The sequence below is a fragment of the Arachis hypogaea genome, chromosome 12 (genome assembly GCF_003086295.3).
Source record: "Arachis hypogaea cultivar Tifrunner chromosome 12, arahy.Tifrunner.gnm2.J5K5, whole genome shotgun sequence".
In the NCBI taxonomy this organism is placed as follows: Eukaryota; Viridiplantae; Streptophyta; class Magnoliopsida; order Fabales; family Fabaceae; genus Arachis; species Arachis hypogaea.
Window position 1 is genome coordinate 5,114,283 of NC_092047.1, and position 27,386 is coordinate 5,141,668.

The 27,386-nt window shown below is 34.5% G+C and overlaps 1 protein-coding gene and 2 long non-coding RNA genes across 3 annotated transcripts; 2 read left to right on the plus strand and 1 right to left on the minus strand.

The window, feature by feature from the left end:
• Nucleotides 1-2,683: 2,683 nt before the first annotated feature.
• Nucleotides 2,684-5,069, minus strand: LOC112726527 (uncharacterized). The gene is made up of 3 exons (XM_025775942.3): nucleotides 4,401-5,069; nucleotides 3,308-4,309; nucleotides 2,684-3,211 (listed from the first exon to the last, which is right to left on the minus strand). The coding sequence occupies exons 1-3, from the start codon at nucleotides 5,067-5,069 to the stop codon at nucleotides 2,867-2,869; spliced, it is 2,016 nt and encodes a 671-aa protein (XP_025631727.1). The 3' UTR covers nucleotides 2,684-2,866.
• A 13,374-nt stretch (nucleotides 5,070-18,443) lies between these two features.
• Nucleotides 18,444-21,310, plus strand: LOC112726528 (uncharacterized). The gene is made up of 3 exons (XR_003165284.3): nucleotides 18,444-19,585; nucleotides 20,443-20,679; nucleotides 20,769-21,310. It is a non-coding gene; the product is annotated as an uncharacterized lncRNA (long non-coding RNA).
• Nucleotides 21,311-24,678: 3,368 nt separating this feature from the next.
• Nucleotides 24,679-26,408, plus strand: LOC112726529 (uncharacterized). Its single transcript, XR_003165293.3, has 2 exons — nucleotides 24,679-25,703; nucleotides 25,774-26,408. It is a non-coding gene; the product is annotated as an uncharacterized lncRNA (long non-coding RNA).
• Nucleotides 26,409-27,386: the final 978 nt, after the last annotated feature.

The window sequence follows — 27,386 nt, forward strand, 5'->3', positions numbered from 1 at the left end:
ATTTTTAATAAATTATATATGATGAAAAATATTTTGTGAAAGATATTTGTACACAAATTTCTCATATATATATATATATATATATATATATATATATATATATATATATATATATATATATAAATCTTGTCGTTAGAGAATAAAAAATTTAACTAGAAAAAAAAATATTTAAAAATAATAAAAAATAAAAAATAATCTTATTATAAATATATAATTATAAATATTATATATATAAAAATAAAACTATAAATATTAAATTTAAAAAGTAATTTTAAATTATTATCTGCTTAATATTACAACAAAATAAATATAAATAAAAAAGACTAGAAGAGAGGGTCATGAGATGGCATATATATTAGAGAGTTTAAAGAATAAAAGAATATATATTAATTCTATCAGTTACTATTACATACACATATACGATACATATACGTAGTTGATACACATTATTTATTTAGCTTTTCTAAAAAACAATAAAAAAATAATATTTTCACGTATTATATATACTATTTTAAATAAACTATATTTAGACAAATATTTGATAAAAAAAATTATATTATATAATAATATTTTTAACAAAAATAGTTAGTTAAGTATTGAATATAATAATCTAATTATTTATCAAGTAATATAAAATAAAATTTAATTATTTTAAATTTTTAGGTTGCAATTTAAAATATTATTTTAATATAATATTTTAATATTATAAAAAATTTTTGCATAATAATTAATTTTAACGAATAAAAAATATTTATATGTTTTATATTTTTAATTACATAAGTTTTATTAGTTTAGGCCTTACTAATATAAGTAAATATATAATATGATAGGCATGTATTTAGAATTATATTATTTATTCTATTTTTTAAAAAAAATTAGAAAAAATAAAAAAGTTAATATTTTCATGTATTATATATAATATTTTAAATAAATTATATTTTAAAATATTTTGATAAAAAATTATATTATATAATAATATCTTTAACAAAAATAGTTAGTTATTAAATTTTAAATATAATAATTTAATTATTTATCAAGTAACATAAAATAAATTTAAAATTATTTTATATTTTTATGTTATAGTTTAAAATATCATTTTAATATAATTTTTTGATATTACAAAATTTTTTTGCACAATAATTAATCTTAATAAATAAAAAATACTCATATATTTTGTATTTATATATTTTATATTTAATTATTTAAAAATGCAAGATTCTGTTGCTATTTAAAAATGTGTATTAAAGTATTATCATTTAAAGTATTTAATTATGTACTAGAATATTTTGTATTTATTCGAGTCCATCAATATTCTTTTTTTATATTAACTTTTAATTTTTATCTAATATAATCTAATAATTTATATAAATGTAACATATCCAATAAACACATAATTATTGTGCTCATTTTAGACATGACCAAAAATAAGTTTTTTTTTTAAATCATAGTTCATTGTTTCTCTTGAGCTCATACTTCCTCTTTTTTGTTGGGTTTTTGCTGGATTTCAAACTACCAAGGAGCAAAAAGGCCCAAAAAATTAAGGGCTAACAGTTTCTTCAATTTTTATTGTATTTTTGTAAGTTACTCTTTGTTAAATTTAAATTATAGAAGATATAATTTTAACATATTTCAGTCCAAGATGCTAGCATCAAACTGCCATTGTTTTTCATATTTGGGTGATACCTACAATAGGGCTAACAAGAAACAACAAAAACCAACCTATCAAGGCCTGGATATGTGCATGGCCCAATAAGAAAAGTTAGGGAGAAAAGAGAGCAAATTACATGTTATGCCATCAACTTTCACCATCAAGAATATATACATAATACAATGATGAGTGTCATTACTCATTAGAAATTTTCTCATAGCATAAAAATAAGTTATCTTTAGAATTCTATGAAAAGAAAGACAAATAAAACTTATACTCATTCTTTCTCTTACACAATTGTATACATAAAATGTACTCAAACATTTTTTTTTTAATATTGGGTATCTAATGTTGATAAAGTACAAATCATGCTTTCCGAGTCTCTGATATTCATATAACAAGAAGAATGCTTCGATTTGTACGAGGTATAGAAGTTTGGAACCATTTTAAGTATAACATGGCCTTGCTTTACATTTTTTGATAAGATGTGATTTATGACAGAGTGAAATCTTAGATTCTAATTGAACTCCACAGAAAGAATCAAAGTAGTAATTCATAGGGACTCATAATGGTAAATAGTTAAAATAAATCACAACATTTTGACATAAACTAAGTTCATAAATCCCTGCAGAAAGACTAAAATAAAACAACACAACTATTACCAATACAAATATACAAGGAAAGCAAGTAATTTAAGTCATTGTTCTCATTTTCTTCATCTGCAATAAAATATCCATAACCTTCATTAGCTTCTCCACCACAACCTTCATTAGCTACTCCTCATATTCAGCAGAGATGCAAATATCCATAACGCGAAAATGACTGAGCTTTACATGTGTGTATAGGGTACAAATAAAGAAATGCCATGTCAATTTTTGATAAGTGCAACACAGCATGCTACAGACAGACATTCTAAGACTAGAAGGAATAAAATGAAAAATATACAAAGGAAATGTCTTCTTTCATGAGTCAACTTATCCATTCGAGATCCACAAAATTCAAGAAGAAATAAAAGTCTGAAAGGGAACAAATGAATGATACAAACATGCAAGTATATAGTTTTAATTCAGCACAATAAGTAAACATATAAACTTTGAATAAAAGAAAACAGTAAAGCTAATTTTAGAAAAAACAAAAGATGCTATACTTTACAAAGAGCTCTGTATTCCTTCTCAAGGCACTTGATGCATGACTTCAAGCAGTATAAAGAGCAAGCCCTTACACAGTTCTTTGTCTCTTTATTACAGTGTCCTCTGACAAGTTCATCTCCTTCAATGCCGACGTTACTACCTCTAAAATTGGCAACAATATTCCATCCATAATCTTGTAATGGCCAACCTCGGAGAGAAAGTCCAAGTATGGTGTTTGACATCCTTCTCCAAGCAGGGATTGAGCCTCACAATACCCTGAAAGAAATAGTTCAGTGACATCAAAAGGACCAGTTTGAACATGGCAGGTTTTCATCTTCGACTCAATAAATTGAGGTATCGAGGACTGAACAAGCTTCTCAGCTAAAGGTCCAAATGTCATCAGATCATAAATTTTCCGATAAAGCAGAGAGACCTACATCATCCCAATCACACAATTTAACAAATCAATATTGACATCATCAATTGCGCTAAAAAAAAATCAACTGAGAAGCTAGATGATGATACATACAGGATAATTAGGTAATGATGATCCACCACGATGGGAATGGGAATGAGGAAACTCGCATTCCAAGTAAGCAATCTGAGCGGTTATTAGCTGGCGCAGTATCTGGGCGGAGCTTATTGACAAGTCAGTGGCAGATGCCTTCTCAGCCTCATGCGTTAGTATTAAGAACCAATATGAAGCATCATGTAAGGCGTCTATGGCAATGCGCCGACCTTGGATGGTGGTGACATCGCAGGAGTGAGCAATGTGGGAGCCAAGGGCTCCCAGGTTGAAGAGAACAGAGGCCTTCTCCAAATGGATGTTGTGCTGAGAAGATTTGATTTTTGGGAAGAAGGCATTGTACCAAACAAAGATAGGTGGGTTGGGTGAGGTTGTCATAGGGAAGAAAGGCTCAATCATGCAAAGCCATTTCAAATAGCGGATGAGGCAGTCACGCCGCATGGGTAGAGAGAGGTCATCACGCAGCATTTCACTACGCAATTTGTTTAGCATTTCCAGAAAGCGTTCTGCTCTGTTTGCCACGCTCTCAGAGTATTTGAGGACAAAGAAATTGCGCAGGGACTCGTACAGGTTCAAGGGCTTACTCTTCTTGAAAGGAAATGCCAGAATATGTGTGGAAGACGAAGATGAGGGGATTGCAAAATTTGTTGGATAAGGAGGAGGCATGTCCCATGGGTTAGCCACCATCTTTCCACCTTCCATAATCTTGAAAGGGCTGTACTCGGAAAGGATGAGGTCAAGGTATATTCCTTCTCGCTTGGGTATCCACTGGTACATGCGCCTGCAAATCCCGTTTACTAATTTTCCAGTGACAGATTCTGCATCATCATCAAATGAGAATGTTTTAGGTAGCTGGGATTTGGGTAGGATGGATGATGCCCTCTGAAGAGCCTCCTCCTCAAAGAATTTCACCTTCTGGTAAAGATGATCTATCCAGGTTCGGTCAAATGAGGAGACCGAATCACGTTGTATCAGATCATACGCTCTCCGATAATGCTCAGAGACCTAATTCATCATCGTCATCAATTCATCATCTTCTCATCCTATTGAAAATCTAAAATGTAAAATCAATCAAGAGTCAAGAGGCAAGACTGACCGATTTAAACGAAACGGCACATCGATGTTTTTGGAGTGCCGAACTGTTGTTGTTGTTGTGGAGGTGTTGCTGTAAATTGAGCTCCAGAGCCTGAGCGGAGAAGAGGCAGTGAAGACTCTCGGCGAAGAGGTTGGCGGAGACGTCCTTGGCAAAAACCTTCCAGAGTTTGAAGAAATTGGCGGCGGCATTGAAGGTTTCGATTGCAAGGTGACGGCCAAGGGCGGTGCGGTCGCAAGAGGCTCCAATCTGGCTGCATACGGCGCCAAGGTTGAAGAGAACAGCAGCCTTCTCCAATTGGATACTGTTGCGCTGGGAGGAGACTCCATCCACACGTATATAGTCAGGGTCGACGGCGTCGTACCAGAAAAACATGATGGCGTCGGAGTCGGCGTCGGAGGAGATAGCGGTGAAGAGTGGCTCAACCATGCAAAGACATTTGAAGTAGTGAATGAGGCAGCCACGTTGCATGGGAAGGGAGAGGTCCCCTCGCTCCACCATGTCACTGCGGCATTTGTTTAGGGTTTCGAGAACGCTTTCAACTTTCTGTGCATCGGTCTCTGAGTATTTTCTCGCTACCAAGTCGCGTAACGGTCGGTACAGATCCACCGGATAAGTCTTCTTCACCGGGATTGTCAGCATCCTTTCGGGATTCGGATTATCGTTGCTCATGGCGACGGCGAAGCAGGATAAGATTAGGGAGAGAATTGCGGTGGAGAAGGTGTAGCAAGCTACTCCACAAGCTCAACTAATGGAGATCAGTTACTGTTTCATGCTTATATTTTCATGTTGGAGATGTGCATTTGTGCACCCAGTTTTTTTTTTTTTTTTTAATTTATTTAATTTAATTTCTTTTTTATTTTTATTTTTATCATAGGATACACATTTATTTAAAAGACTGATATAGGTAAATTATAATTATAATACATATAATTGAAGGGTTTTTTTTCTGAAATAAAATAAAAAAAATTATTTTTTTAAATCCATCATTCCAACTTTAATTTTTTAAATACGTATTTTGTTGAGATTTAGCCATTTAGGGCAAGTTCGTCCCACTCCGGCGAACTCTATAATTTATATGAAGTTTGCCGGAAACTTCAAGGTGAGTTTGGCACATTATATAGTGTGTATTTGGATTTCAGTTTGTAAATGGGAATTTGCATAAAATTGATTTTGCAAACTTGATTTTGATGAAAAATAAGTTTGTGTTAAAGTGATTTATATTTGGTAATCTTTATATCAAAATTGATTATAGTAAAATAAATATTGTTTGGATTACACTACTCAAAATTACTTTTATATAAAAAATTACTAAAATAGACATCAAGTTAAATAAATTTTTGAGAAAATTTCACTCCCCTCCCCTGCAAAATGCTAAAATGACACTTCTCTCCCCTCAATTTTATAAATGTACATTCTCCTCCCTTTTAACTTTTAAAAAGCCTCAACTTTAATCCATTTTAAATTTTTTGTGTTAACTAATATTAATTTTATCCATTTTTTAAGAAAAAATAAATTATTTTTTAAAAAAATATCCATTACCAAATATTTTATTTTTTATCATTAAATTTTGCTTATCAAAATACCCTTTTAATAAATTATTTTTTCTAAGATACCTACCCTTCAATAATTTTTTAATTATTAAATTGTGATTTCACCAAAATTTTTTTAACAATTATTTTTATACTTTATTATTAATTTTTATATTAATATATATTATTTTAACATTAAATAAAAAATCTTATCACTGTTAATATATATAACCATTAATATATATTGATATTACAAAATAATCTTATTAAAATTTTTTATTTAATATAAGATTGAGTTTCGATTATTATATGTTGCGATTAGAGTTGTTGTGATTGCTGCGAAAATGGGTTGGAATTGAGGATGCGGCTGCCCCGTTGCAGGCCAAGAGAAATCAGAGTTTTGTCACGTAATTGAGTCGCAAACGAGGTAGGAATGCTTTTCTTAAGCTCATTTTATTTCAAAAATTATTATAAATCGATATTAATGCAATATATATTTTTGTGATTTTCGTAAGTCTTATGGATTGATTTGAGTTGCTTTGGACGATTGTAATTGTTTGTTATTGAATTATTGATTATTTGAGAAGATTGAATACTTTAGGTTATTGAATGATTTTTATTAAATTGGTGGTTGTCGAATTGATTTTTTGAGATTTGGAAATAGTTTGATATTGAAAATGAGTATGAGTTATTAAAAAGGGTTTGAGACATTGGATTTGGATTGTTGATTTATCGGAAATGATTTTTGAGGATTGAAATTGATTTGAGATATTGGAATTGGTGTGATTTAGAAATGATTTAAAGGAGTTTGAGGAATATTTGGATGGGATCCGAAAAGAATGGCAAAGTCCAAATTTTAGGGGAGGTACTACCAAAATTTCTATAAAATTTGGGACTTGTTTGCAATTTTGTTCAGAAAATTATGAATTTAAGAATTATATTATTTTACTTGAATTATTTTAAGAAAAGGATAAAGTACTAAATTGGTCTCCTATATTTGGGCATAATCCTGTTTTGGTCCTTAAAGTTTAAAGTGTGCTATTTGAATCCAAAAAAGTTTCATTTAGCTTCAATGTAGTCCCACCGTGATGTTAAAGTTAAAAAATTAACAGAATGTCCTACATGCAGCAGTACAAGAACAAAATCGATAATCTGGAGAACAAGTACAAGTTCCAAACCCACAAAATCAACAGCGGATGCATCAATATATGTATTTATCATTCTCCTTAGTTCTATAGAAAATATTTCATTTAAATTGTAAGAAAAATAATAAATAAATGTATTGATGCATCCACGGATGATTTTGTACCTTTGGAGCTTGTACTTGTTCTTTAGATTATCGACCTTGTTCTTGTACTGCTGTCATGTAGGACATTCCGTTAATTATTTAATTTTGACCTCACGGTGGGACTACATTGAAACTAAATAAAACTTTTTTGGATTCAAATAGGACACTTTAAACGTTAAAGACTAAAATAGGATTACGCCTAAACATAACGGACTGATTTAGTACTTTACTCTTAAGAAAATAATGAATTATGTTTTGAATAGAATTATTGGGAAGAGAATTATGATTGAGATTTGATAATAATGATGATTGAATTTGAAAAGGATGATGAGGATTGATTTTAAAGTATGATTTGTGAATGAATGTATGTTTGTGATACTTGGGCAGTAGCAAGGATTGTGGTTCATCCCGCTTGCTCTGGGTCAATGTTTGAGATACTTGGACAGTAGCAAGGATTGTAGTTTGTCTCGCTTGTTTCAGGTTGAGCTTATAAACACCTACTTAGGTAGTAGCAACAGTAGTGATTATTCCACTTGTTTTGGATTGAAAGGGTAGTAGCAAAAGGGGTTGTGGCTCAGCCCCACTTGCTCCGCGAAGGGTGTTTCTATCCAAGGTTAGCTACCAGGATATGTCGGAATTGGCTATATAACCGACAAATGATATTGTCAGCCATAGGACAGGCATACATCATATGCATTTGTATGCTTTGGTTGAGTTTAATTTTTTTTTTTGGTTTGCCTAATTGTTAAACTGTTATTAACTGCTATCTGAGCTATATGCTGTAACTGCTATCTATACCTGTGCTCTTTTTATTTGTTTTGTCTGTGTTTGTTCTGATGCGATACTTTTGAGATTATTGATGATGAGATGATGATTGTGTTCATTGAGTATGAAATGGGCTGAAGACTGTGATTGGTTTCTGATTGACCAACCTATTCCAAGTATACTTGGAATAGGTTGGTCATTCATATAGTCAAGGAAACTGATTGTGATTTTTCTTACAAGAAAAGAAGGGTTTTGGATTTTTAAAAAATTAAATATTGTTTCTTTGAAAAGGTTTTGGATGATTAACAATTGGTTTTAAAAAGATTCATAAGACGAGCGATAATCAGTGCAATCGAAAAACAGTTTTATTTTAAATATCATCTTATAATAATTCTTAAATCCTCTACTGAGAATCTTTTTGAGGACGATGTTCTCACTCCCCTACAGAAATTCTTTTTCAGTGATAGGTTCAGAAAGCTTTAGCGCGAAGCCACGATCGACTACAGAGCTTTAATGTATATATGTGTTTTCATTTTTTGTATTTAGTTTAGTCCTAGAATTTAATTTCCCCTCGACATTTATTGTTTGGTTATTAGAAGGGTAGGATTTGTGATTGAAGAATTATAAATAAGTCTATGTATTTATTTTTATGTGAATATGATATATAACTATGTGATTTTAAAGTATAGACTTTTCGTGTTAATAATTAAAGACTTGGTTCATATTTATGAAGGCTCGATATTAAATAAATATAGTAACAAATTAAAGGATTAGAGGTAAGTAACACCTAAACTTTTAGTACGATCATGAGGTGTTAAAATTAAGGGTATTACACCCTTTGCACGTCTTATTTAAATTTAAAATTTAATTTGTATCTTGGTTTTATAAGGAGATTTATAATTAGAGAAGAAAACAATAAAATCTTTAATAATAATAATAATAAAGAAAAAGAAATGAATCTCGTATTAAAGAATGGTAGAAAAAAATAATAAAGTTCGTAGTAATAATAATAATAATAATAATAATAATAATAATAATAATAATAATAATAATAATAATAAGAATAAGGAATGATGTTGCTACTTTAGGCTTCTAACCTCCGCTTTTAGCCATCGTTTTTTTCTTTTTCTTGCTTTTTTATTTAAATTATCAAGTCATAAAAAAAAGTAAAAATTTAAGAAAACAAAAACAGCAAGTTCAATAGTAACTATATAAATCAAAATACAAAAGAGAAAACAAACTATTATATGATAGAATTAACATGAGTATATTTCATCATTAAATAAACAAAGTTAACGCAAAACAAAAATACATGTAAAGAGAAAAAAAGAGTTAAAAAATTCAAAGTGATAAAAAGATTATTTTTACAATTTTATTCTGTCATATATATAACAAATGAATTTTTAATTAAATTAAATTGTATTTATTATTATTAGAAAGGGTAAGAGAGAGAGCATTAGAAAAAAAAGTTTGTATATTCAAGTTGTGTAGAATGATACAATATAAAAGTGGATTTATAGGTGCTAAGAGAATCGAAATAATAAAGACGTAATATCTTATAATAAATATTCAAATATGTTAAATAATGCTAATTGATCTAATTGATCCTAATTATATCTAACATCCCTCCTAAAACTCAAGTGACAACTTGAGTTTGAAACTTATTTGAAACAACTAAATAAAAAAAATGCTTAAATTGATAGAACGAATGCAGATGAAACTGCTTGAAGAAAGCGCAGACAGAACTGTCAGAAGGAAGCGCAGACGAACTGCCGGAAGGAAGCGCATACAGAATTGCCACAAGGAAGCACAGACGGAATTGTCGGAAGGAAACGCAGACAGAACTGTCGGAAGAGAACGTAGACGGAACTGCCGCAAAAGTGGCCAACTGCAGAAAAACTGTTGAAAAGTGACAAAGTGCTAAGAGATGACAAACTATCGGAAGGTGACGAAAAACATATACTTTCTCCATGAGAATAAGTAAGTAGTGGATGAGCTAATCGGTGAGATCAGAAAAGTATCAAAGCATTGACAAAAGAAAAGGAAAAAAATGGCACGGAAGAAAAGTATGAAAAGTATGGTGATTTCGCCAAAAAAAAAATCAACTTATCCTCCTCAAGGAGGATATAATGACTCTGATACCATGTTAAAAAGGAGAGATGGATCAATAAGAAAAATGTTTGTGAGTATTCAAGTTGTGTAGAATGATACAATATAAAAGGGTATTTATAAGTGATAAGAGAATCAAAATAATAAAGACGTAATACCCTATAATAAATATTCAGATATGTTGAATAATGCTAATTGATCTAATTGATTCTAATTATACTCTAATAATTATATTCAATTCATTGATATACATAATATTAAATTGTGTAATACTTAAATATCTAACCAAATCAATTAGTTGATATAATTAAGTCATCGTAATGAATTGTATTTAATGAATTAAAAGAAATAAATTAGAAAATACCATCAAAAGCATGCTACGTCAACTTTATCATTAATTACAAAAATCCGATTTTTATATAATAGAATAGATAGAATAGGTTTTTTCTTAATCTATACCTAGTTAAATTACATTTTATCTTTATTAATTAGTTATTCATAGTAGTTGGTATATATATATATATATATATATATATATATATATATATATATATATATATATATATATATATATATATATATATATATATATATATTAGTTTACAATTCACACCCACACATAGGAAGTGACAAATGGGTCTAAACATGTCGGCTTGGCTTGTGTAACCATAAAAAATGGCGGGTCGGATTGAAAAATTGAGACGATTACATAACAATAGTCCATCTAATCTATACCGCTTAAACTACAGAGTTTGACAGGACGGGACAGATTTTCTGACAAACGAAATGTATTTTTGATAAGGAGGTATTTTTGTAATTTTGGCCAAAATCCAACTTTCTCCCAACCCGACCCAACCCAAATAACCTATGAAACCCTACCCGCCATAAATTCCTGATTGACAGCCTCCTTACCACTCGTTTACTGGCTTACTCCCTCGATCTCACTCCATCCCACTCACAAGCGCTTCTTCTTTTTTGTGTGTGAGAGAGAAGAGTGTTTCACAGGATGATGTGAGAAGAGAAGTGTTTGACATTGCTATGGGAGCTACAAATCGGTGCCTCCGATTTGTTTTATTTTTTAAACAAACAATCACAAATTCGACGGTCCGATTTGTGATTTCGAAAATAAAAAAATTTAATGCTGAAATCGGACCATCCGATCTTTATTTTAAAAATAAAAAAAATATCAAATACAAATCGGATCTTTCGATTTGTAGTTTAATTTTTTTTTCAAACAGATCGGACCCTCCGATTTGTAGTTTATTTTTTTTTAAACAAATCGGACCGTCCGATTTAAATAAAACACCATATAAAAAAAACACCAAATCTTCCAATAACAATATTTTGGCTTGGAATGTAAGAGGTGCAGCCAGCTCAGGTTTCAGGCGCACCTTAAGAGAGATCTGCAATCAAAATAAACCAGATATTGTGATTCTTCTTGAAACAAAAGTTAGTGGTGACAGGGCTAAAACTGTTATCCGAAATCTTGGTTTCAACAATTCGATTATTGAAGAGGCACATGGGTTCTCAGGAGGCATATGGATCTGCTGGAATGATAATAATCTCAATATTACTCCCATGGAAACTGACCAACAGTACATACACACAAAAATCGAAACCCCTGGAAAAGAAGCTTGGTTTATGACAGCTGTGTACGCCAGCCCCCAACCCCAAAATAGAAGTTCACTATGGACGAAGCTGTTAAACATTGCCAACAGAACTCATAGCCCTTGGATTGTCACAGGGGATTTCAACGAGATAAAAGACGCCACAGAAAAAAAGGGAGGTAGTACTATTGATAATAGAGCTTGCAATCGTTTTGCTAACTGGATCAATGACAGTGGTCTTATTGATCTAGGTTTCAGTGGAAGTAGATTCACCTGGAAGGGTCCTCTTTGGAATGGTCATGAGAGAGTCTTCAAGAGACTAGATCGTGCCCTCTCTAACTCTTCTTGGAGACTTCTCCATCATGAGGCAGTGGTCAAGGTCTTGCCGAGAACCAACTCGGACCACCACCCTCTCCTCATTACAGAAAATGATGGCGGAAACCTTAACCACAACAGACCCTTTAGATTTGAGTTAATGTGGACACATCACCCAGAATTTGATACTTTCCTATCTCAAACGTGGAACAACAACATCAACAATAGCCTCCTGAGCTCTCTCCCCAATATTAAACAAGAATTGATCACTTGGAACAAACATATTTTTGGCAACATCTTTAAAGCAAAGAGAAGGATCATGAACAGATTGGGAGGCATACAAAGATGTAATAGCTATGGCCAAAACCCTTTTCTGGACCAGCTCGAAGTCAACCTTAATAAGGAGCTCAATGAAATTCTTGACAAAGAAGAAACGTTCTGGCTTCAGAAATCCAGAGAACAATGGATAGTTGAGGGAGATAGAAACACACGTTTCTACCACACCAAAACTATCATCAGAAGGAGGAAGAACAAAATCTTAAAGCTGAGAAACCTTAATGGTGAATGGATAGAGGATGATCAAAGCTTAAAAAATCACATAACCAGTTTCTTCCAAAACCTTTATAAAGAAGAGGTAAGCAACTGTCCTTGGGTATTTGAGTCTATTACTCTACCTAACTTGGATCCCCTTTTTTGCAGGCGTATGGAAGCCCCTCCCACAGTCACAGAAATAAAAAAAGCCCTCTTTAGCATTGGGTCCACCAAAGCTCCCGGAGAAGATGGATTTCCAGCAGCCTTTTTCAAACACAACTGGAATCTTATGAAGAACAAGATTGTGGAGTTCACACAAACCTGTTGGGCAGAACCCACTATCATAAAAGAAACCAATGCAACTCTCCTAGCCCTCATACCCAAAACACATCACCCAGAGTTCATAAATCAATTTAGACCCATCGCACTCTGCAATGTGAAATATAAGATACTTGCTAAAGTTATTGTTCAGAGAATCAAACCCCTCCTGAATGATAGAATATCCCCCCACCAATCTAGTTTCATACCGGGACGGAAGATCCATGACAACATCATCATAGCTAAAGAAGTGATGCATTCAATGAGGAGGATGAGAGGGAAAAAAGGATACATGGCGATAAAAATCGACTTTGAGAAAGCTTATGATAGGATCAATTGGAACTTCATCCAGCAGAGACTCATAGAATTTGGAATTCCTAACAAACTCAGCAGCATAATTATGGAAGGAGTGAGATCAGTTAACTACAATGTGCTTTGGAATGGGAACAAAACTGAGACGTTTTATCCAACAAGGGGAATAAGGCAAGGGGATCCTTTATCCCCATACCTCTTTGTCATCTGTATGGATAAGCTCTCTCAGTACATTGAACAGGGAGTAGATGAGGGGTTTTGGTCCCCATTTATATTTAGAAAAAATGGTATTAACCTGTCCCATTTAATGTTTGCTGACGATTTGTTACTTTTTGCAGAAGCAACAAACGAACAAATAGAGAACATCACAGAAACCATGGAAGCATTTTGCAAAGTGACGAACTTGAAAATCAACACAGCAAAATCTTCTATAGTTTTTTCAAAAAACACTGATCCAACCACCAGAAGAAATATTTTAAGCCAGACAGAATTCAGAGAAAGCAAAACTCTTGGAAAATACCTTGGAGCCATGTTAAACAACAAGAGGAAGGGAAAGGAAAATTTCAAAACAATGTTAGAAAGAGTGCAAGGAAAATTAAAAGGGTGGAAGAGCAAATGCCTCTCCATAGCTGGGCGGATAACCCTTGCACAATCAGTCATCAGCCCAAGTGTGAATTTTGATATGCAACATGGGAAAGTCCCCAAGGCGGTGTGCAATGAGATAGAAAAACTACAAAGAAATTTCGTGTGGGGAGACACAGACAACAAAAGAGGTCTTCATGCAGTGAATTGGAAAACTTTGTGCCTCCCAAAGCATGAAGGAGGGTTAGGGTTCAGGAAATTGGAACTTATGAATGAGGCTTTTTTGCTAAAGATCATTTGGCAGCTACAAGAACAACCTAATACTCTATGGGCAAAAATTTTACTTCAAAAATACAATAGCAGCATTAGTAACAGCCCCACAACTCATCAGATTACCAGAAAATCAGATTCTGACCTATGGAAAGAATTAATGAAGACCTGGCCAACCTTTTTGAAGCATGCTATTTCTTTCATTGGAGATGGGCGCTCAACTTTCTTCTGGACAGACAATTGGGTGGAAGATGGAGGGACCCTGGAAAATTTTGCAACTCACACTAATTTAGACATTCACAGCAAAGTAGGAGAATGGGCAGATGATAATAGAGGATGGAATTTAACCAAATTGAGCAGAGCATTACCTGAGGAGACGGTGCAGAAAATCATAGCTCAACCACCTCCAAGAAGCAATGGCAACGAAGACAAGAGGGGCTGGAAGCTATCAGAGGACGGCGACTTCTCTATAGCAGCAACATATAGAGCCCTGGCAAACTGGACAACCCCTTCAAAAACCAAATGGACAATGATATGGAATTGGAAGGGGCCCCAAAAGGCGAAAATCCTAATCTGGAAATTGATGCATGATCGGGTTTTCACAAATCAAAGAAGGAGTAGAATATTTGGGGGAAGTGGAGATTGCCCCATCTGCGAAAACCAAATGGAGAGTGCAATTCATACCTTTAGGGATTGCGCGAAGGCTGCCACAATATGGAATCAACTCATCGACCCGAACGCATTGCAAAGCTTCTTCACAACAAATCGGGACCAATGGCTGGAGCTGAACCTCAGGTTTCGACTGAGCAAACATGAAACCCAAGCATGGCTAGACTACTTCATTGTCACTTGCTGGAAGCTTTGGGATTGGAGAAACAGGGAAGTTCATGACCAAGGATACACTAGGCCGCCTAATCCCCACCGAGAAATTGAGAAGAAAGTGAAGGAAATTCGAGAGGCTTTTGATAGGAGAATGAAAGAGAGAATTATCAAACAAAAGGAGGAAAGGCAAATTAAATGGAACCCACCTCCACAAGGCTGGATAACTCTAAATACAGATGGGTCCAGACAGAATAACAAAGCTGGATGTGGTGGAATTTTAAGAAATGAAGATGGCAAATGGGTAGGAGGATTCTCATACTACATAGGAGATTGTACAGCTTACAGAGCAGAACTGTGGGGAATAGACCAAGGTTTGAAGATTGCTTGGACTTTGGGGCTAAAGAATATTATTGTGGAATGTGATTCCAAAGCAGTCATAGCCACCCTTAACAGCAACAAAAACCTGGCAAATCACCCAAATGCACTAATCAGAAACATCCACAATTGGAGAGAAAAAGAGTGGAACATATATTTTGTAAATATCTACAGAGAAGGCAACAGATGTGCTGATTGCTTAGCGCGTAAAAGTCTATCCTTAGAATTGGGGTTACACTTTTGGGATATACCTCCTCGAGAGGTTGTTCACATCCTTTTTGATGATAAAAAAGGGGTCTCTTTACCCCGAATAGTTTGTAGTTAGTTCTCTTTAGGGCTTTTAGCCCCGTTTCAATACCAAAAAAAAAAAAAAACAATATATTACACATATATTTAATCAATATAAAAAAAATTAGCCCACTCACAAGTCACAACACAAAGCTTCTCGACCCATAGTCACTCACACCTCACACTCACAAGTCACAACAGCCGCCGCTGACCGCTCCCAACCGTGCTGCGTCCGGCGCCGTCGCAGTCTCGCACAGACGGCCAAGTCGCACCCAGCAGTCGCGGCGCTCCTCGTCACCGTCGCTCCTCGGTCCTCCTGGGTCCTAGTCACCGCCGCTGCTCCATCTAGCCGTCGTCGCCGCTGCTCCGTCTAGCCGTCGTCGCCGCTGATCGTCGGTCCTGGGCTCCTGGGTCCTGGCCATCGGTGCTGCTCGCCTGTCCTCTCGCTCTCTGGGTCTGCTCGTCTGTCCTCATCGCTGCTGCTCCTCGCTTCCTCTGTCCTGTTCGTCGGCTCGTCGCTGCTGTTATTCTGGATTTCTGGTATGTTAGTTTTCTGACTTAGGTTTTAGATCAGAGATTTAGGTTTGTTTGCTGTGTTTTGTTTTATTTGATAATGGTTGAGTTTTGATTAAATCAGATTTGTTGATACTTGTTTTAAAATGGTTTTGAGTTTTGATTAATATGATGCAGATTCATATGTTGTTTGCTGTTTTTTGTTTTGTTTGATAATGGTTGAGTTTTGATTAAATCAGAATTGTTGATAATTGTTTTAAAATGGTTTTGAGTTTTGATTAAACCTGATGCAGATTCATATATGGTTTGCTGTTTTTTGTTTTGTTTGAGTTTTGATTCATATGCAGATTCATATAATGGTTGAGTTTTGATTAAATCAGAATTGTTGATACTTGTCTTAAAATGGTTTTGAGTGTTGATTAAATCTAATGCAGATTTGCTGTGTTTTGTTTTGTTTGATAATGGTTGAGTTTTGATTAAATCAGAATTGTTGATACTTGGTATAAAATATTTTACACAGTTGCTCCATTATATCTGCTCATTGTCACACACTCAACTCTCTCCGTCTCTCGTCTTCAGGACCAAAAGCACGTTGCCCTCCCACAATGGCCAACACATCAAGATCGGCCAGAAAGGACTTTGATCGGCAGGGGCCAGGGCGGCTTAGTCAACGGCGGCGCAGGGCTGGATTGTCATCAACCGCGTGGCGGGTGTTAGGGGCCGGCGGTGGCGTAGCCAACGGCGATGCGGGGACTGGGTTGATATCAACGGCGGAGCAGGTGGCAGAGGGAGGTGGAGGTGGAGGAAGAGTCAACCGCGGCCGGGTGTCTTATGGGGTGTCTTATATCGGCTGCTGTTTGGTTCAATTTTTTCAAAAAAGAATTATACAAACCAATTATTTGTAAAATTTTCGATTTGGCTTGGTTTCTTGGGCTTTACGTTAATTTAAAAACCGACAACTCTAGTGCCATCGCCTCCCCATAAGACCCCTGATTCCACCTTCACCTCCGCCACCTGCACCGCTGTTGATGCCAACCCAGCCCCCGCGCTGCCGTTGACGCCGCCCCGGCTCCTACCACCCGCGACGCCACAGATGCCAATCCAGCCCCCGCGCCGGCGTTGACTACGCTGGCCCCGGCCCCTGCCATTGTCTTTATTGTTGCTTAGGAGAGCCTTGCAAGTTTGTTTGAAGGTACACTTAGCATTCCGAAAATCGCACAAAGGTATGTCTTATGTTGGACCTGTTACTACTACGGATTATCTTATATTATATCAGCCCAACAAAAGTAAATATACATAGCTGTTAGCCATATTTTTCAGCTTAGGGACCATTATAAGAGTGCTAAACTTGCTTCCAAACTGAATTCCTCATGGAATTAACAAAAGTGGTCTTTGGGTATTATTGTTATTTATTATAATATGAATTATTAATCACATTAGAAAGACCAAATTAAATAAAAAAACTAACTATAAAAGTCATATTAGAGTCATAAGTAGTGGAAAATTGTAGTCAAAGAGTACTAAAAATATCTACTGGAAAAGGGTATTTTTCTCTCTAATTTGTTTTCTATTTTTCCTCTTTCAAAATAGTAGATTAGGTATTTTCTTTGACTGGAATGTGGAAGAAAGTACATCTTTTTGTGGTTATGTTCTTTCATTCTAACAAATGCCCTCGTTTTCTTTCCTTGTTTGAGATCAATTAATTGTTCTTGTTTAAAACTATTGCTTCTGTTGTTACTCAAATCTTTCTAAATTCGTTGTTTGTATTTGCACAATTTTCCTGATGTGTTGCTGCATCCATTGATGAGTTCTGTGTTCTTCATTGCAGTTTTGGAAGGTAGACCCTTGTTAGAGGTTATGTTTTCTCCTCTTTTGCCTAGTTAGTTTTGCTCAAATATTTTGGCAAATATTAATGGGATCCATGTAATCACATAAATTCTCAACATGGTTGTTCCTGGAATCAAAGGACTCATATATAGTTCTTTAAAATTGGGTAATTTAATATCATTCTTAATTGAGTTTGCCTCTTTATTAATTCTTTTTCTTCCAATTTTCCATTTCTGGTTTTGTTGACTAAATTTTACATATCATCTGATCATGTGGTTTTCTTACCTAACCTGGTTGAAGGTTTACTTCTCGTTTTGTATTGTTGATTGATGACTATTCATGATTAAATGAGTTTGATGCCATCTAGTAGAGTAATTTTTCTTCTGATGTCACTTTACTTGTTAGTTATTCAAATTTAATCAAAGCAATTTGTTTGAATGCATTTTTTTGTTCTTGAAATTGCTTACCTCATTCTTCCATCAATTGATTAGGATTTGGATCCTCTAAAGTTTGAATTTCACTTTAGAGAGTAAAGTGTGATCTCTTACCCTTGAATAATTTCTCTTTCATATTTATTCTTGGTCCCACCTATGAAATCAATGGTGAGAAATCACACTTTACTCTCTAAAGTGAAATTCAAACTTTAGAGGATCCAAATCCAATTGATTATTACTTCACATGTTTATATCATATATATGTATCATTTGCATTTTTTTTTCTTGGGTATCAGATTTAGGTATTATCGATAGGTGAGTCATGTGATCATTGACATACTTATAAGATACGAGTGCGTTTGTTTCACTCTTTCTTTTATATTATAACCCATTATTTGCAGGCCTATGATAAACAGATTCAGAGATCAATTAGCTGTGGGAGAAGTTTATAAGATGATTTTTTTTCTTTTTTTTTTCCGTCATGAATCATGGCTCTTATAGGGTAACTAGCATGATTTCATGTTGATTTTCCAGTTTAAGACCACTGGTAACCCCTGCAACTTCTGATTTTATACCGAAACTTGGATTGAAAATTACTCCATTTGTTGAGTTTTAACAAATTACTCAGGATTCTGATTACTTAGTGGGTATGCTTTATCCTTTTTCCCCTAATGTTTTCTTTATTTGTTTCTCTCGGATTTCTGTTAATATTTCTTATACTTTTGTTTCTTGAATATCATTTTTTAATAGCTGTTATGGGTTTCCTTATATCAGATGTTGAGGAACAAGAGAGTTTTGAGGTTTAAAGTTTATATTTTCTTTCCTTATCTAAATGTCTAAATTATTTGCTGTTTTGGGTTGAGGATTCAGTGTGCTGAGTATGTGGATCAACTTAATGTATTTGATATCATTTAATGAGACATTTGAGAGAGCACTTACTTTCCTGTTCATCTCTGTGGTCCTATGCAATGCTTGCACCGCAAATTTCGTCAGCTTTTTGGTTTATTTTTTGTCTAAGGTAACAGTTTCAGGATTCAACATTTTGATGTGCTGGTGAAATACTGGTCCCATTTTATTTTGTTGCCTTTTATATTCAATGAGAATCTCCCTATTGCCTCTACAGAAGGGATCTTAAAACTTAAAGTCTATTTTTTGTACGGTTTAGTTTAAAGTGTATTTGTGCTAATTTTTCAAAATTTTTTTACTCCAAAGCCACCCTAAATTCAGCAAGAAGCCTCCTCTGCTTCTCTGACTGTGTGTTGCCACTTGTCACAAGATCAGTTCACGACTCTCTTTCAAGGTGAATCTCACTGAATGGCTTTATGCTATAATTACATAAAATTTTCATTGAGCAATGTTATATGAGCAACAAAATTTATCACTTTTGACCAACATTTTGCCAATTCTAGACACTATAGACTAATTCTAAACCTTAAACACTAAACTCTAAATTCTAATAGTTAAAAATACGGTGTTGGCCCAAAGTGTTGGTTAATATTGATAAAAATTGTTGGATCTCTAACATTTCTCATCCATTTTTCTTTTCTAATTTCTTATGGTTTTGTGCTATATCTTTTTTCACTGTATTAATGTTACTTGGTTGTGATTAATGTTCTATGGTTTTGGTTGAATGAGAACTACCAACTTCACTAGTTTTAGTCTTTTAGATGGCTCTGGTTTTTTATCTTTAACTATCGTATTTTTTGCATTCTACTTTAGGTAAGTTAGTCATGCTCGTTAGATTATTTTTAGTTCAATTCTTAGTTCTTTGGTGTATTTAAATTCTAATCTCATGAATGACATGGATGTAATTTTTTAAGATGGGTAATTCTTTAATTGTAGCTATGAAATAAAAAATGGCATTGAGTTATAAAATTGAGAAAAAGAAGCATTTCTGTGAAAATTTAATATATAATGGACAATTTTTGGTTGGTGCTACATAAGTAACCTAAACACACTCAGTCTTGGTTGGATATGGAATTCTATGATTGTTAGAAGCAAATTTGGTGTAGCCTATGTTGATATTCCTTTTTAAGTTTTATCTTTATAGCATGCAAGAAATGAAAAGGGTATTTCATAATAGAATGTTTTCCTGGTAATATGATTTCATAATATCTTTACTCCTAAAAATGAATTCTTCTGCTTCCACACGGATAGACACTGTTTCACCCTTTGAGATCGACCTCAGCATCAAATTCCAAGAAACCAACAAATAGCTCCAATCGCCACCCACATCATCCCAAGAGTGTCAAGCACTTCCAAGTTCTGCAATCTCCAAACTGCGCCACCATTGACTTGTTAATAAACTTCGCCCAGATGCTGCGAGATAATAACAACTTGAAATGGAATTGTCCTTATTCCCATTCTGATGGATCATCATTAGCTGGATATCTTGTATGTAACATCATCTAGCTTTTCAGTTGATATTTTTTCTTAGCGCAATTGATTGATGTCAATCTTGATTTGTGAAATTCTTTGATTAGGCTGATGTAGGTTACTCTAATCTTGTTCAATCCTCGATGTCTCAATTTCTCGAGTTGAAGATGTAAACCTGCCATGTTCAAACTGGTCCTAGTGATGTCACTGAACAATTTCTTTCAGGGGTATTGGGAGGCTCAATCCTTGCTTCAAGATTGCGGATGGAAATATTGTGGCCAACTTTAGAGGCAGTAACGTTTGCATCGGAAGAGACAAGCTCACTGGAAACCACCATAGAGAAAAACTAAACAAGTTTAAGAATGTTGGAATTTTGTTCGTTGAAAATTCGTTGATGCTAGAACTCTTTGTGAATATAGTATCCTCTTAATTTTGTTTGTTGATGTGTGAATATATTCGTTCTTATTCCTCACCAATTTGTATGCCTCCGATCTCGTAGCCGTTGTTAGTTTTTGTTGCATATTGGTAGATAGGCCCTAGTTATGTTTTCTCCTCCATGATATCTCATAAATTATCAACGTGATTGCTCCTGGCATGGAAGGATTTGTATATAGTTCTTTAAAATTGGATAATTTAATATCATTCTTAACCTGGTTTGCCTCTTTGTTAATTCTTTTTCTTTCAATTTTTCGTTTCTTACCTAACCTGGTTGAAGGTTTATATCTCATTTTGTATTGTTGTTCATTTTGTATTGTTGTTGATGTCTATTCATGATTAAATGAGTTTAATTCATCTGGTAGAGGAATTTCTTTTCTGATGGCTCTTTACTTGTTATTCAAATTTAAACAAAGTAATTTGGTTGAATGCATTTTTTTTTCATGAAATTGCCGACGTCATCAGTGTTTTAAAATATCGGTTATGGCGGCGCCATGGCGGTATGGCATGGCAGAATTTGGCCTCACCACCATATAGAGGCCACAGCAACTTGGTTTTCACGGTGGGTGAAAAGGCGGCCGCAATTGTGGTGGTGCCATAGCGGAATGCCATTGAAATGGTGGAAATGGCAGGGGTTTTCGTATTTTTTGAAAAAAATTGGGGATAATTGGGTAATTTAGGAAACCCTAAGTGATATCTGTAATCCTAATTAATCTCTGTTATTAAAAACTTCTTTTCCTCTCTTATTCACGTCAAAAACGGCTCTCTGTCTCTGTCCTCTCTTCTCTGTGCCTGCCGTCGGCGCCGATCTTCACCGCCGCTCATCACCACAGTTCCCTCTCTTTCTGTTTCGTAGTTACATACATTTCCTTTTTTTTTTCCTTCGTTGTTTGTTCAGTTCATCGTCTCCTCTTCCTTCAATTTTTTTTCTGTTCAGTTCAGTTCACTATGTTAACTTCCAGACCAGCCCCTGATTCTAATACCCTTACACCTATCCCTGCCTCTGCTGGTCATGCTGCTGGCATTGCTCCTGCTCATCCTGCAACTGTTGTCCGTTCCAGTAGAATTGAAGCAATGGAGGGAAATGAGCCTACGACAAATATTAGAAGAAAACAAAATAGAAAAAGGAAACAACTTGCAGCTCTGAAGGGTGGACCAAGTTGATGAGAGCTAGAATTTAGATGGTTTATTTCATCATTCTTTAGTTTAAAGACATGATGAGACAATGGCTATGGTCTTTCTTTTAAGTTTTTAATTTTTATGTTCTATGTTTTATGTTTATTTGCTGAATTTCCTATTATATTTGCTGTATTAATTGGATGTCTTATGACTAAAAAAATGATTATATAGATTAGATTTTATAATTTATTATATTTGTAATTTTTCTGCATGTTTTTTTGTACATATATATGTTTTTTTTTTAAGTAATCCGCTATTTCCGCCATTTTTTGCAATACCATCCGCCATTATTTTATGGCGGATTTTTGGCTCACCGCCATGAGCCATCATCCGTAATAAAAAACTATGGACGTCATTCCATCAATCAATTATTACTTTACATATCTATACCATATTCATGTATCATTTGCATTGTTTTGTTTTCTTGGATATCAAACTTAGGCATTCTTTATGTAAGTCATATGATCATTGACATACTTATAAGCTATGGGTGTGTTTGTTCCACTCTTTTATATTTAGATATTGTGTGTCCTTTATGGATGTTTACTCAAGACACACTAGCATATACTTGTTAACAATTAAATCTCAAGTATTTTCCGTTTTTAAACAATTTAAAACAATTATAGAAAATCAACTTAACTGTAAAATAAAAACATTACAAACAGATAATGGAGGTGAGTATTTGTCTACTGCATTCAAAGAATTCTTAGTCAATGAAGATATTATTTACAATTATCTTGCCCCCTCAGCAAAATGAGATTGAGAAATAGAACCATCTGATTTGATTCGTTCTCAATAGCCACGAGATGATCATCTTAGGGTGATCCTTTTGTCGACAGAATCATTCTCAACGAGTCCATAAGAAGTGATCCCATCTTTTTCATCAGGTCCGGGTAGAGACCAAAGGTCTTGAGCGACCGATCCGGAAAATGTGGATTATGATACGAAATCTACTATAGTGAAACTCCATGGCGGGCTATTGTTTCTGATCGTGATAAAGCTTTCACAAGTGCTTAGCTGAGAGGAAACAAAAATGCCCGAGGAAATAAAAATGCTATAAATCAACTAAAAATGCCTGAGTTATAAGTTATAACAGCCATATTATAATTCCTAAGCTTGGCCTGTTGATATTTTAATAAAACAGGTTGAGCTTTTTAAAAGATGAGTTATAACTCAGCGAGTGTTATGGGTATAGAGACCCAGTTTAACAACAACAACAACAACAAAACTTTGTCCTACTAGGTGGGGTCGGTTACATGAATCAAACGATGTTATTGAGCTTTGTCATGTATCATGTTTACAGAGAGACCGTTTACATGTAGATCTCGTTTGACCACCTCATGGATGGTCTTCTTAGGCCTTCCTCTGCCTTTCACCCCTTGTCCATCTTCCATCTCATCCACCCTCTTAACTGGGTGTTCTGTCTGTCTTCTTCTCACATGTCCAAACCACCTGAGAGGCGATTCTACCTCTTTTCCATAATGGATTCTACTCCAACTCTCTCCCTTATATCTTCGTTTCTTATTTTATCCAATCGCGTACAACCACTCATCCATCTCAATATCTTCATCTTTGCCACACTTAGCTTATATTCATGCTTCCCTTTGGCCGCCCAACACTCCGTACCATAAAGCATAGCCGGTCTTATAGCAGTGCGATAGAATTTACCTTTAAGTTTTAAATGCACTTTTTTGTCGCATATAAAACCAGATGCACTCCGCCATTTTGACCAACCTGCTTGGATCCTATGATTTACATCCTGTTCAATCTCTCCATTATCCTGTATGATGCACCCAAGATACTTAAAACTTTTAACTTTTTGTATGATGTTTTCTCCAATCTTCACCTCTATATTAGGGTTTTTCCTTCTCAGACTGAACTTACATTCCATATATTCCATCTTGCTACGGCTTATGCGCAGACTATACACTTCTAGAGCTTATCTTCATAAGTCCAACTTCTTATTTAGGTCTTTCCTTGACTCTCCCAAAAGGACGATATCATCGGCAAAAAGCATGCACCATGGCACAGGCTCTTGCATGTGCTTTGGGAGTACTTCCAAGACTAATGTGAAAAGATATGGACTTAAGGATGATCCCTGGTGTAATACTATACCAATAGAAGTCAATAAATAATTAATGAATTAAATGAATAGTGAGAGAAAATTAATGACATCATTAAATAGTGTGTTTTATCTTTCTCACTTACCAATGCTATCTCGACCATCTCTTGTGGTAGGATGTAATGGTGGTGATTTTTGAGATGGAACTCAAATAGTTTTTAACTTGCATGTAATATTTATTTTGAAATCCAAATAGTTTTCATAGATTTTACTTTCCCTTTTATCAAAACATGTTGGAAAGAGCACTGATAAAGACAAGAGTAAAAGGGGTAAGTGCTTTCGTCTATCTTGTTTGCTTTGTTTTGTTTGCTTCTTCTACCCTTTTTTTCTGCCTGAGATTAAGATGGGTAATGAAAATGGAAAAAAGGTGCAGCAGTTAGTAGAAGATGGTACGTGAGTGGATTAGTAAGGATGTGAAGATACAGGGGGTCACTATTTGTAGAAAGGAGGTTGGGTTAACTTAAATAGTACACCTGGATTTTCTGTCTTTAAATTGTATAAATCTTCATTCAAAGATTTCAAAGAAATATTTTTAAAGGTGAAGAGTGCCAAGGATGTGTTTTTGTTTTATTTGGATGAAGATCTGGCTGAAAAATTTCCCTTGTTTTAGTGTTCCCAACTCCAGCACATTTTGGATCCTGAGAAAGTTAATGTGTTCCCAACCCCAGCACATTCTAGGTCCTGAGAAAATTAGTGTGAGGAATAGTGTATAATTGAATATTTGGTTGAAGTTGTGGATAGGACAAATTTGATATCGGTATCTAATTTGCTTCCTTGGGAAGACAATAAACAATCTGTAATAGATTATTTGGGTAAGAATTTATAAAAATACAAGTAGTTAGGGATCATGTATTCTGGTAATTTCTTGATTTTGCTTTGTGTATTTTTGTCAAGTGGAAAGTATCCAAGAATCTCGGCTGCGAGCCTTAAAACTCGGTTTAAGAGTAAGAATTTGGAAAAGGAGGGTTCATCATCAAATCCTGATAAGGGAGGTGTAGAGGGTGAGGTGAACTAACCTCGTCAAAGACGGTGAAGGATTATTTTTAAGAAAAGAAAGTCAAACTTTATCGATGTTGACGTATCCAACGATGTGTCTGAGAAAGGTAAAGATATACCACCGGAAAAAATTACTGCTTTTGTGGATAATCAAAAGAGGCTTTATGGGTTTGCCGAGGATATTGATGGTTCTTCGATTTGGGGTAAGAATTTCCCTTTTTTGGTCGTTACGGATGAGGTAAGCCAGTCGTCGGCGGATGTGACCTTGGCTAATGAAGTTGGAGACATAGTCATTGATCAGTATATGCAGGTATGGATTTGTGATGTTTTGAATTTAGTGAAATGATGGTGCCTAATTGGTTTGTTTTTTTTTTTTTTAGGTGATCGGTTTGCATTTAGCCAGTTTAGGTCGGAGTCAGGAAGTAAAGCATAAGAAATTGTTGGGCCTAGCCGAAGAGCCAAACAAACTAAAGGAAAAGTTGAATCTGAAGAAGAATCTAATTGTGGAGTTAGAAGCTAAACTTGTAGAAAAAAAAGAAAGAGTTAGAGGTTGTGAAGAGTAATTATGAAAAGGAGTGCGAGTTGCTGAAGAAAAAAGATGGTGATTTGTCTAGCATGAAGGATCAGGTTATCGAGGTTAATATGAAATTGAAGGATTTGGAAAAAAGTAAGCAAGCTAAAATTTTGGATGCTTTCGCAGAGGATTTTGAGCATGCTGTTATGCAATCCAAGTTTTTAGTACTGGACCGAGACCTTTCTCAAATGGAGCCTAGAAAAATAGTTTGTGATAGAGCTTTGATTGATGATAAAGAGGGAGTCGAGGAAGGACACGAAAATTTGGGACAAGATGTATGACTTTTCTTATTATGTGAATTTTGGGTTTTGAATGTTGGGTTTTGGATTTGAACTTGTTTATCATCAGTTTAAGGATGATAAGGACTATTTATATTGTGCCAAGTTTGATTGGCCTTTTGCTAACTGTTTTGGTTATATGAATTTTGTACATATTTGGATTGTTTGCTTTTTTGAAATTTGAATTAATCAGCAATGTTGGTGGTGCGAGGAACATTGCGCGGGTATTCGCGTGTTCCTGATAGATTAGTAGGTATATGATTGATTGATTGATAATTATCGTTGATGATAGTAGAAGATTGATTCTAAAAATGTTGCCATTAATGGAGTAGTTTAAAATGTGCATTTAGCATTGATTTGTGATAAGATTTGTATGACTTAAGTCATTATTTGTTTTTTTATTGTTAAATTTCGAAAGATATAGATCGGTATAGAGAGGGAAATCATAAATTGAGAAAGCAAATATGATGATATTATTATTGATCTTTGTTTACAAAGGTGCAGGTAGACTAGCCTCGAAACCTCTCTGAGTAAAACCCTTTTCAGAAAAAATCTTATGAGTAGGAAAAAGAGTATCAGTCTGGCATTGACTTTTAACTATAATAAAGCTTTAAAGATGAGATATTCCATTTATTAGATAGAGTGATACCATTTAAAGATTGCAAACAGTATGCACTATTTCCTAAGATTTCAACAATTCGAAAAGGACCTTCCCAATTTGCGGCTAACTTTTCATGTGCTGGTGGTTGCCTTGCTTGTTCAGTTTTCCTGAGCACCAAATTGTTTACTTGAAAAGATTGGTGTTTGACCTTTTGGTTATATCGCTGAGCTATATGTTGTTATATAGCTCGGTGATATAGGGTTGCTATACTTCGGATTTCTTTGATAGTGTCCAAATTAATTTGCTGAGCAGTATCTTGTAACTGATGATCGATGAATTGAGTTCGAAGGGATGACTGAGAGATCTCCAGAGGGATCATGACTTTAGATCTATACACCAATCAGAAAGGTGTTTCCTTGGTTGTTGAGCGAATGGTAGTGTTGTAGCCCCAATTTCTGGTATTAGCTCGGCCCATAATCCTTTAGCATCGTCTAGATTTTTCCGTAAAGCATGTAAAATGACCTTGTTTGTTGTTTTTGC

Coding starts and splice junctions, on each gene's coding strand:
- LOC112726527 (XM_025775942.3), bottom strand. CDS start 5,069: ATGAGCAACGATAATCCGAATCCCGAAAGGATGCTGACAATCCCGGTG. Junction 4,310..4,400: donor GTGCCGTTTCGTTTAAATCG/GTCAGTCTTGCC, acceptor ATGATGAATTAG/GTCTCTGAGCATTATCGGAG. Junction 3,212..3,307: donor CATCATTACCTAATTATCCT/GTATGTATCATC, acceptor GGGATGATGTAG/GTCTCTCTGCTTTATCGGAA.